At 36.5% G+C, this 12,630-nt stretch overlaps 1 protein-coding gene across 1 annotated transcript in view; it reads right to left on the reverse strand.

Moving 5' to 3' along the window:
• Window positions 1-12,630, reverse strand: part of LOC118854816 (centrosomal protein of 135 kDa-like) — a 93,761-nt gene that overhangs the window by 75,040 nt on the left and 6,091 nt on the right. Inside the window, exons 4-8 of the mRNA XM_036765046.1 lie at window positions 10,349-10,490; window positions 8,444-8,528; window positions 6,730-6,858; window positions 5,922-6,137; window positions 1,481-1,546 (exon numbers count right to left, since the gene is read on the reverse strand). Of these exons, the coding sequence (XP_036620941.1) occupies window positions 1,481-1,546; window positions 5,922-6,137; window positions 6,730-6,858; window positions 8,444-8,528; window positions 10,349-10,490 (638 nt within the window). The remainder of the gene's footprint in view (window positions 1-1,480; window positions 1,547-5,921; window positions 6,138-6,729; window positions 6,859-8,443; window positions 8,529-10,348; window positions 10,491-12,630) is intronic.

The following is a 12,630-nucleotide window of genomic DNA, read 5'->3' on the forward strand; positions in this document are numbered from 1 at the left end:
AGAATTGCCTTTTTTAGCTTGTGAGTCAGAAGCTCACAATACAGCTTGAAATGATCAATCGAACCTTGACAACACTCACAATCACTACATTCTTCTTCTCGTGTACCTTAAGTGAACTGAATCAGACCGTATAACCTGTTCCTAGCACAGAACTTTGGTTCTGTGACCCACCAAGTAATGACCCCCAAAGACTTCAACAATAATGCTCCCAAAGCACTCCAGAACTGTATCATCTTCCACTTGTGGGCTTGTCATGTGAAACTACTCAAGCCCTAGGAACCATTATTTGTAATTCGCCTTCTCCCCTCCCTTCTCATGGTGATATGTATATAATCTCTGTCTTCACTTCAGCAAGGTGGAATTCTGATCAGAAGAATTTCTGATTTGCAAATCTGTTCCTCATAATGAAACTAACTCATTAAACAGCTACCCGATTACTGGTACTTATCTCTGCCCTGCTGTTTCATCATTCTCAGGTTAGACACTGGCTTGTTAAAATCCTGTTAACAAGAGCTATGCAATAAGGAAAACCAAAAAGTTGGTGTTAGTCAAAGGCTCTAATCTTTCAGGCCTAGAAAACTCTTCCAATTCAACTGAAATGAAATCAGCAGCTTACTATTCATTGAGAAAAATCACCAAGGAGCCTCTGTATACTTGTATCTTTTATGCTCTGGAAAACTATCCAAAAAAACCAAAATGGCCATTTTGTAAAGCCAGTATGGGATGTAAATTGATAAGACTAAAGGCAAATTTGGCTCACTCTAAAATGGACCAAGTTTTTCCAACTTTGAGAAGCGCTAGAAATGACTGTACAATCAATAGAATTGCTCTCATTTCTAAGAAACCCTACATAGAATCAAGACCAGCTGGCAGAAGCAATCACTTAGTAAAATTAGCAACAGACATATCCAAATGCTTACTACTGTGGGACACAGCACTGAAAACTAGGAAAAGCACTAGCTGGAGAGTCAAAGGACTCAGCTTCAAATGCCAATTCTGATGCCAACTCTGTACAACCTTGAACAAGCCACTTAACTCTCTTGGGCTTCAGTTTTCTCATCCGTAAAATGAAGCGACTACATTGGGTGGCCTCCATGGGCCCCTTCCAGCTCTACATCTCAATTCTCACAATCCTCTCCTTGCTACGTAGAGATCCCCTCCACAAAACAGGGCCAAGGGATGAAATTAACCAGCAACTGAACACGTCAGGGGGTCAAGTGAGAAAGGTTCCCTGGTTTCCAACTACACAAAGGACAGTTATCTTCTCAAATGATATGCTGCAAACTTGTTAACTACTAAAAATTTTTTTTCAAGGTTACAACTAATCAAGCTGTCAAAAAATTAATAATAAAGTCTTCAGGCTTGCTCTCTGGTTTCCTTTTTCCTAGTTCATCTTTAAAGTTTAAACGTTAAAAACACAAAGTAAGAAAAATTTACTAACTTCACTGAAAAAAATCATTCTTCAAAAATATGAACTTACCACATTCAGTTTTGCTATTGTTTCTTCAAGCGTCTGCATTTCACATTGAAGTCTTTTAATTTCTAGCTGAGAATAGAAAAAGGTCATAAGTATCAAAAATGTAAAGGGTAAGAAATTTAAACCATAATGACAAAAACCACTGAGTCACTTTAACAAATAGTTCATGCAGCCTCTCATCTGAGGCTCTCTCCAGACAATTAAACCAACACTTTCAACAAAGAGAGGCAAAAGTGAGTATTTTCTTGGGAGTCAGCCTCGGGATGAATGATCCCTTAAAATTTAGCAATACAAAAAATAGGTGTCATCCTTCATCTAGTCAGATTTTTAATCTTTTGATCTCCTAGGATTTTTTCAAAGACCACATCCCAAAATATGAAATGGAGCACAATAACAGATTTTAAAAGACAGTTCAATTTTCCAGTTAAAGTTCATTTTCTGTAATTTTTAGAAATGCTATTTCCTGATTTTTCTCCTATTTCATATCATCATTTCTTTCTTACCTTCTATGACTGAACCAGATTTTTTGCATTACAATTTGGAGAACATAGGATTAAAAACTAAGATATAATCACATTCCCATCTTTTTGAAGTGCCTACTTAAAGACACTAAAGCTAAACACCAGCATGTGCCAAAAGCCAGGGATATCAGTTGGTTTCCCAAAAGGATGGCAGGTTTAGAAGTTCTCTTTCTTGTTCATTCAGAAAAGTTTTTGGTTTTTCTACTCAGATCACACAGAACTTTCTCCAGGCCTCTCTCTATATTATACTTGGGTCATCAAAGTCTGGAGTGCCAATTGTTGCTGTTTTGGATCACGACACAGAACCAGATGCTTGGCAAAGCATCTTCCCTGTTCAACAGCTGGGTCTAGGCTGCTTCTTCAGGAAAGGGGAATGACTAGGATGTGGTCACATTTAAGAAATACAGATAGTTTCACTGGTTTAGTAGCATAATGACCTAGAAATATGGGCCTTGCTACTCTTCTTCAGCTGAAGTCACAGTTTTGTCTTGTTTTTTACTTTTCATACGAATATGGGGTTCAGGTATCGAAACTGTTGGAATAAAAATCACAATTTAAAAGTAAAATGCCCTAATTAGTCAGTGGTCAGAATATCCTGAAACCACTTCTAAATCCTTTCAGGCAGTTAACCTATTTTTGGCTCGATATTCCTGTGTCTGTGCATTTCATTTTCCATAAATTCGGAGCCTTAGTCCCCAAGTCCTACAGCAGCTGGGACCCACCAGATTTGTAAACCACCATATTGGTTAAGTCATGCCTGGTCTAGAACAGATAGCCACACTCTTTCCTAGTGCTTCTACCTGTCTGACTACTACTTCTCTGACTACTACTTCTCAGTTTCTTTTAGTGGCTCTTCACTCAGGTCATATACAACAATGGTGGGTGTAGCCCAAGGCTGTCCTTTTCTCTCTATATCAAGTATTCTTAACCAAAGGGATCCTGGATCCTTTGGCAGTCTAGTAAAGACTATGAATCCCTTCTCAGAATAACATTTTTAAATGTACAAAATACGTAGGGATTATAAAAGAAACCAATCATATTAAAATCCAGTTATAAAAAATTTTTTTAAAAATCTAATTCACATACCCCAACTAAGAACCCTTACTTTATACTATCTCACTTTATTTTATCAGCTCCCACAGATTCAATTATTATCTTTATGTAATTGATTCCCTGATCTACATACCTACCCCTAATCTCTCTTCCATCACCAAACTGTCTCTTGGATATCTTGAACCGGATATCCCATAGACACCTCAAATTAAACATGTCCAAAACAGAATTCATTATCTTTTCCCCCATGCCCTCCCCTCTTCTAAACTTTCTTATTACTACTATCAAGGGATGACCATTCTCCCAGTCACTGAAGTTGGCAACCTGAGTCATCTTCGACTCCTTCTCACTCACATTCACCTCTCATATCAATCTGCTGCCAAGTCTTATTGTTTCTAATGTCACAACATCTCTTATCTATGTCCTCTTCTCTCAACTCACACGTGGCCACCCTAGGATAGTGTGAGTACCTCATATCTGGACTACTGCATAACCTTCTGTTTGGTCTCTCTGCTTCAAGTCTCTCCCTATTCTAATCCAAATTGACTTAGTTGCCAATTTGATTCCTAAACTTATAAGTATGTGTTGTCCCCCTTCCCTGACTCCCAGCACTGCCCCCGCCCCACTATCCACAAACACTCAATAAACTCCAGTGGCTCCCTAATTAATTTCAAAATCAATCATAAAATCCTTCAATTAGCTTTTAAAGCATTTCACAACCAGACCCCATCATCTGTTTCCAATCTTCTTATAATTTACTCCTTTCCACAAATTCTAAAATCCAGTAACACTGGCTTTCTTGTTGTGTCTCACACTCAACACTCCATCTATAACGATACTTTGTGCCTTTTCACTGGCTGTCTTAAATGTATGAAATGCTCTCCCTCACCTCCTGGCTTCCTTTGAGGTTAAGTTCAAATTCCATCTTTGGCAGCAGGCATTTTCCAGAACCACTCCATACCCCCTTACCCTATGGACCTAGGGCACTCCCACGCCCCATTCCCACATACATACACACTGCGAGGGCCTACCCTCTGATTACTGATATTACTACCATCCACATATGTGATATTTACTTCTTCATGTACGGTTTTTTGGTATGTTGGCATTTTTGCGGGCTGTCCCCCATGCCTCTCTCCTTTCTCATCTCTACCTCCTGGCTTCCTTCAAGTCTCAGTTAAAGTCCCATGCTGTGAGATGCCTCTCCTAACCCTTCTTAATCAAAGTGCCTTCATTCTCTGATTATCTCCAGTTTATCCTGTATACAGCTTGTTTGTATATAGCTGTTTGTATGTCATCTCTCCCATTAGACTGTCAATTTCTTGCCTGAGCTTAGCACAATGCCTGACAAATAGTACATGCTTAATAAATGCTTATTAATATGACTTGATAAGTTGTCTTCCCAAAAAGAATGTGGGCTCCTTGAAAACAGGAACCATGTTCTTGCCTCTTAGCACAGAGCCTGATATACAAACAGAGCTTCATAAATATTTGCTGTCTGACCAAAATCCTTGTTCTAGTCATCACTCATGACCAAAAACTCTTGAGTTCCCTCCATCTCTCTTTATGCCTTAGCTCTTCTACACCAATTCACCCTAACTAAAACCTCCAATTTCTCCACCCTCAGGACTTTTTTCAGCGCACTGCCTTTTCTCTGACCTTACTTCCCCCCCTTCCCAACCATGACATTATAACTAACCCATCCAACACCACTCTCCAGTCAGATTCCTCACCTCCTTATTCCATCACCCACATGACTGGCCAAATCCCAACCCTGCATTATTCACACAATCCCTGACTTCTGTTCTTATTTATGACAGCTGGAGGAAGTCATGGAATAAGGCTGATGGGATCCACAATAAATTTATATCATCTCAATGCACCCAGGGCCTCCCTGCAGCAAGGGAACCATTTCACTTCTCTCTGTCTGATACTGTCCTCCTCCCCACAGAAGCTACTTCAAACTGTCTCTTTCTCCTCAAGCTTCCAACAGCATCTCTTCTCCCCACACCCTCAGCTAGGGAATCTCACCACACATTTTACTGAGAAAATAGACCCACATGCTTTGGGTTTACTCTACTCCTTTTCTCTTCATTTTAAGACTCCCTTGACATTATCCTCTCATCTTCTTCTCCTTTACTTCATTCACTGGTCATTAAATAGGCTTCTTCGTGGCAATTTCAAATTCTCTATATGCGTTTATACTATCCCCTCTCAGAGTCCAGCAGGTCACCCCTTCAATCATCTACTCTCTCTAATCTTCAATTTGTTCCCACCCACTAGTTCTTTCCTAACTGCCTAGAAACGTGACCAAGTCTTCTCTATCCTTAAAAACACCTTTACAAGAACCTACAACCCCAAGTTATTGTTAATCAATAAACAAATATTTACTAAGCCCCGACTCTTAGAAAAAACTGTCTCCCCTCCTAGCTTCTGCTTCCTCTATTCTCATTTACTTCTCAACCCTTTATGATTTGGTTTAAAGTTGCCAATTACCAAACCTAATGATTTTATTTAGTCTTCACCTTTATCTCCTACAGCAGCTGGCCACCCTTTCTCCCTCCTGGATACTCTCTCCTCTTCTATAGTTTTCATGACATTAGTCTCATGGTTCTTTTTCTACTTATCTAAAAATTCTTCAATCTCCATTGCTATCTCATCACCCAAATTATACCTTGTAATTGCAGGTATACCCAGTGGCTCTGTCTTGGGCCTTTTCTTTTTTTTTTTCTCCTTTTCTACCTCTCTAAAATAAAATTCTAGCACGAAAAGAGTTGTCTTTGTAATTGCAAAACTCTCTTATGTAGAACATCTTATTTCCTAACAATTTCAGATAAATGAGACTTAAAAATTATAGTGGTTTTTATTACCTTAGCTTCCACAAGTTGTTTATCTGTACTCTCAAGAATTTCTTCTCTATGCCTTTCCATCTGGTGTGCTATATGATCTATTTCATTCAATCTACGAGAGAGTGTTTCATTTTTGTTACTTAAAGTAAGAACCTCACTGGTTACAGTTTTCTTGCTGTCCAAGAGTTCTTGTATACGATTCTCCAGGTCTCTATTTGTTTGCTGAAGGAAATCAATCTAAATAGAATTTATAATAATATAAAAATTATTATTATACATGTCAAGTCCTTAAAATAAATTATTCTTCATCATTCTGCATATTTTAAAATCTAAATAGGATTTATGAAATAAAAAAATTTTGCTGAAGAACTAACTTATAAGTTTGGTTTGATTCTAGTTTAGTAAAAAATATATTTACTAAAATTTTCAACCAAAGAGAAGGACTGATAAGAAGATGGACTGAATAAGTTTCTCATCAGCACAGAAGACTGAGGAATAATTAGATACTGATAAAACCATCATGTCACTTACCTCCACTACTACATGATATGTTTAACATGCCAATCTATGATTGTGGATCTATGGTATGTGAATCATATCTTACCCAGCAATAATGCTTAAGATTTACTACAATTATTTCCTTCTCTTCCCCTTGCACCTCTCCCAAGTAGCCTCCATACCAAATGAGTGGCAAAGATGCCAAAGAAGGGATCTTGGCAAAGCATAATAGGTTTTTAATTTTTATCAGAAATCTTCTCCAAACTAATTGAACACCAAATTACACAAACTCAACAAAATAATTAAAATTAAAAAACATTAAATCCATTACCTGAATATTCAAGTGAGTAATAAGCTTCTCATTACTTTGATTTCTGGACTCCAGAGAGAGAACATCATGGGAGCGACCACCATCAAGTGCAACTGATAGCCGTTCTATTTCTCGATCTCTTAACTCAATCTGAGACATAATTTTCCATTATTCTAAAGTTTTTATTCTTTAACTCAGAAGAGAATTACCAAAAACATATATTGGACACACATGGAATGCCAGATGCCCCCCAAAATACAATGTTTATTGAGTATTTATTTATATACATTTGGCACCTAAAAAACATAAAATTAGCAATGAAAAACATACTCAGAACAAAATGTATAGAAGAACTCAGAAGATCAAAATATCTCAAAAGAAATGTTTACTATATAATTTTAGTCCCTTCTTACAACCCTCATTCTAATTTTGTTTTTCTTTTTTGCTTTTTTGAACTGCCATATTTGGAGAATTTCTGCAAGTAATAGAAACTGTTGCTAAGGAAAAAAAATTGTTTAACACTAGAATCCAAGGACAAAAAAAAGTGTGGCTGGGGCAAATCCAATTAAACATTTCTTATTTAGATACTGAAAAAGGAAGTGTCATCGAGTGAACTTCTACTGACCATGAGTCCATATAGTTCAATTTTCTGCTTTTTGGTCCCACCAAATACAGACATGAATTTGGCAAGCCATTCAATCCAATCCAATAAGCATTTATCAAGTGTCCCTTATGTTAAAGGCACTGGACTACCTACTGCTGACACAATGACAGAATGAAAAATAGTCCTTAGTTTCAGAGAGCTGATGTTCTAACTGAAGGAATGGCTTCTCTATACTTGAGATTCTTCAGCAAAATGGAAATAAAAGTACATATGCATACAGTGAAGGCTGATCAGTTTACATTTGCAAAGTATTTTGAGAAGAGGAATAAAAGATTAATTATGAATTGCGAAATATCAATAAGTAAATAATTAACTGTTCATATAATTATTTAATAGGTAGTTTGCATTTTATAAAATCCTCTGTAAAATGTTCATTTGTTAATCTATTACCAGGTTTTTGCTTTTTAATAACATTTTTATCCTAATACTGCCCAAAGTATTTTACAAGCCCATACACACAGTATATACTAAGTTATAACCATGTTTTTATATAAAGAAATAACTTCATTCCAAGAAGTATAATGCAATACCTTCATGCAGAAAATGAAAACCAGGACAGCCAAATAAAATTCTAAGAGCACTAGAGAAGAAGATTACAATTTCCTAAGTCAGAACTGAGCCAAGATATCATACTGATAAAATATAAGTAACTGTGGTCCTTCCTACATCTTGCACTTCTCAGGAAACTGTATTTTATAACCACCCATTGATTTTGGAGAAGAAAAAGAACACAAGATAAAAACAGTGAGAATTTAAAAAACAAAAATAACTGGAGGATTTTAAGGAAAAAAGATTCAAATTGTAAAATAAACCTTCTGTTTGATATACACACCCCACTACTATTTTAATTCCATGCACCAAAAAAGGGCCGGATGAGATCATCTCTAAAGTATTGTTAGTGACATTATTATTACCAATAATGTTGCTTTGTAACCCTGAAATTCTATGAATATGAAGAAAGCTATAGAAAACTCCAGTAACGGTACTATAAAGCAAAGCTAAAATGTATTTACAAATAGTTACAACATGCCCATCTCAGGCTCTATAGTAAGCACTAATATGAAATCCTACCTGTTTGCAAGAATTTTCCAGTGCATTTTCAACAACTGTTAACTTGCCCTGTAAGTGACATACTTCTTCTTGAAGCTCAAAGATTCTGAAACACATTTGTGAAAAGTAACAAAAGTAATTTCAGCACATACAAAACTGAGGGGGATTAGATCAGATGATCGCTGAAATACTCTAACCCAAAATTCCATGGTCCTATGAAAACAGTTTCTTTTATAAGTTTCTTATTCCAATAAAGCAGACTAAAGAGAATATAAACGGAGAAATGAGGCAATTAACCAGATCATTAAGTCAAGAACCCACCAGTACCCAGAAAATCTAATCTAAAACTTTGGTTTGGATTTGAAATATCTGAAAAATTGCTTCAATTCTAATTATTTATATCTGTCAAATATAAATATATGCAAAAAATCATACAAAAATGGCCTGGCCCACTTTTTCATTGCCATTAGAAAACTTGCAAGCCTTAGGTCCCTTTCACTTCCTGATTCTTAATATTTTCCAGAGATGCATCCTGGAGTAATGAAGAGGGTACATGGCCTAAATCAGGAACATTTAGATGTGATTCTGGCTCAGACACTTCCTAGCTGGGTGACCATGGGGGCATGTCATTTCACCTCTCTGTGCCTCAATTTCTTCAACTGTAAAATGAGGGAATTGGTCTCTAAGGTCCCTTTCAGCTTAAACCTAGGATTCAACATTATTTTTACTGCTCTCTCCATGCCCACTTTCACAATGAAGTCACTAAGCATACCAAATGCACCAAGGTAAATGTTCACTAAGTTTGGAATTTGTCCATTTCCTCATAAATTTTTTTTAAAAACACATCCTTTTGCAAAAGCATGTCACCCATGAAAATTGTTTTGTGAGAAGACATCAAAGACATTGATGTAAGTTAGGTAATAAGAATTACAAAACAGAGCTATTGACAATGGTATTCCTAAGATACTAAAAGATAAAGGGAAAGGCCTCCAGTAGGTTGGGTAGATACTTTATCAAAATAGGAGAATATCTGCAATCAGATTTGTTTTTATGATATTAGGTTCTTTGGGGTGGTAAATGAGACCTAGCTCACAAGCACTGCTAATTCAGGATGGGAGAGTAACCATGCATTTAAATTTACTTCTGTCCTCAATCTGAATATAAATATAAAATATTTTGAATATAAAAATAAAGTGTAAGTTGATGTGTAAGGAGCAGCAAACATAAAAAGTATGTTTATGACTGTATGAAATGAAACAAAAGTGGAGGGGAGGATATAATAAAGGCATAAAAAAGGCCAAATTTTTCAGCTACAAAGAGGTATTCACACTTAATAACCCTAACACATTTGAAATATATCAAGGTCATGACTAAGACAACGGAAAAAAAACCAGAAAAGCAGTACACAAAAATTGCATAATTCAGTTGCTAATAGTATTGTGCTAAAATTATCACAAAAATATTACCTTAATGACATCTAATCAATATCTTTACTAAATATCTATATCCAGATTGAGACTGGTATGAATGGGCACCAAGGGAACAATTAAGGCAAATGAAATGGAAAAGTTTGCCCCTTCGTAGCATGTGACTTGTCAAAGTGAAGTTTAACTGTAATAACTACTTCTATCAAGACCAGTTCAAAATTTATTCCTTTCTCTTAATCATTTTTTTAATACTAGCTATCCAACACTGAGATAAATTTCAAGCAACAAAGATTTTTCCAATGTGTGAGTGGAAATGACATCTATTACCAGTGGAAACAACAACTAGAATTTCTACATGAAACAATTAGGGTACTGAAATTTCATTAGTTTTAAGGCAAAAACAAAAATACTATCAAGTAGTTGTCCTGACAGAAAGGTTAAAATATAAAATATATCATCACTTAAATACAAATCAAACAAAAAAATCTCTCCTAGACACCTGTTATCTGCCACTTGCAGGAGATCTGCGATATAGGGATCATTTGGCTGAGGAACTGGATAGGCACTGATTCCAGATGGAGGTACAGGCTGATCAATCTGCATACGCTGACGCCTAAAAGGAATACTTCTCTTCTTGCCACCTAGAAAAACAAAGATGTATTATTCAAAATCAAGACAAAAACTCTTATCATTTAACTATTTATACACATTAATATTTTGTCACAAAATATTTTTCTAGTCCAAAGATTTAAGTATATTACAGATTAAATTATTTCCCTCATACAGATGGTTCCCATTTTTACAAGAAAATAGGTTCCTAGAAACATCACTGTGAGGTGTCATAAAAAGGAAACAATGAACACCACTGAATTTGCCTACTTGCTTGTTTAATGTATATATCAAGTTTTCCTGTTTTACTACCACACGGCGTTTGTCCCAGGTAAAATGAAGTTCTCAATGTGCATTGTTATATTATTAATAATACTGTACTAAGTATTTATATAGCACATCACAATTTACAATTTATATTATTCCATTTAATCCCTACAGTAACTCTGCGAGGGAGGGCAAGTATTACTCCCATTTTACAAATCAGAAGTTTGGTGGTTTACTGTTTCATATAGCTAATAAGCAGTCAAAATTTGGAAGTTATCAAATGAGCAAAGAAAAGGTGACTAGAAATTAAGTACAAGCATTTATTAGGTAATGTTGAATGAATAAAAAGATGAAATGTGGAACAGTAGAAAGTGTACTATGTTCAATCAGACCATCAACTTGTTAATATCAAAAAGAATAAAGATAAGAAAATGTGTAATGCAATTGAAAACTTCCATCTGACATCTTAAAAGTTGCTGTCTAAAAATGAAAAGTGAATAATAAGGCAAGAAATCACTATTTCCTAAGTTTAACTGATATAAGTTAATCAGTACAATGAAGAGACCAGAAAAGGTCAGAGATAGCAAAGACTCAATCTCCTTAACAAGCAGGAAGATACTGCCACCACAGTGTGAGCAGAATGGCCTTTGTTTTCTTTGGGTGGCTCAGTTTATCTCATTCGGTGCTGGGCCTGGTGCTCCTCTTCCGGGGCAGGAAGCCCAGAGACCATGCTTTGGAACAGAGAACTTCCTGTGTGATGAGTCATGGGGCTGGCTGAGGGGAGGTGTTGACTCCAGAGCCACGCTCTATTGGGTGTTAACCCAGTCTACACTAGGAGGGGCCAACTCAAGAACCAATCGGCCCTGGTCATTCAGGCGGCACTTGATGATGTCAAAAACTCTATCAGAGGGGAGAGGACAGCTTGAAGATCCCTTTTCCTTTTCCGGTTGGAGCCAGAGACGCCTACAGCCGAAGCTGATGCAGGAGCTGCCGGTAGCAGAGCCGACCCACGTATGGAGCGAGGAGTGCTGAGCAAGGACTTGAGGCCAGTGGGTAATCTTCTTACCATAGAGGGGAAGCATGTACCTGATTTTGCCTTATACCATCATGCTTCTCTGTGGCCTCCTGGTTACTCTTGTGAGGCGGACTTATTGGGCCTGGAAGCTTTTGATCAAAATATCAAAATGGGGACACTGGTTTATGGGTCTGTTACTGTGGAGTTTAAATATATGCTTTAGTCCTTCTGCCTTCTACCTAGAGAATTCTTTATATCCTGCGGTTCTGAACCTTTCAGACATATGAGATTCTCTTTGAAATCATAAATTCTGCCTTCTTAATACACACAGGAAACATGAAGTTAGAATAGAAACTCATTTGTAAGATCTTATACAATAGGGCAGAGGACAATTACAAAAAATATTAACTTATAAAGCACACAAAAGCAGTAGGAGAAAAACAGTCTATGAAAGACAAGGGATCGAATTAAGCAAGAATATCCCAAAAGCATGTGAAGATGTGAAAGCTCTGACAAAAAAAAAAAAAAAGATTAAAAGAAGAAAAGAGCTCTTTAATAAACGATTTTCTGTATTACTGTTAATGGGCCACATTTGGACTCTAACATCACAATGCACAATGTGTTCCGTGACAAAGTAGAAATGGTCCTAAAGAATTTAAAAATGAGAAAGATCAGGAAACTACAGAGCAAGTACAAACAAAGGCCACTGCTAGAGGTGGCAATTTTGAAGGTGCTGGGTGGCCAATTCTCAAGGTATATGAAATAGAAAGACTTGAGAAAAAAATCTCAGCTCCTACTACAAAAAGAAAGATGATCCAGACTATATCAACAATATATATACCCTCCTCAGCTACACAAGATCTTTATGAGAATAATCTACAAATGCATCA

The sequence above is a fragment of the Trichosurus vulpecula genome, chromosome 6 (assembly GCF_011100635.1).
Source record: "Trichosurus vulpecula isolate mTriVul1 chromosome 6, mTriVul1.pri, whole genome shotgun sequence".
Classification (NCBI taxonomy): Eukaryota; Metazoa; Chordata; class Mammalia; order Diprotodontia; family Phalangeridae; genus Trichosurus; species Trichosurus vulpecula.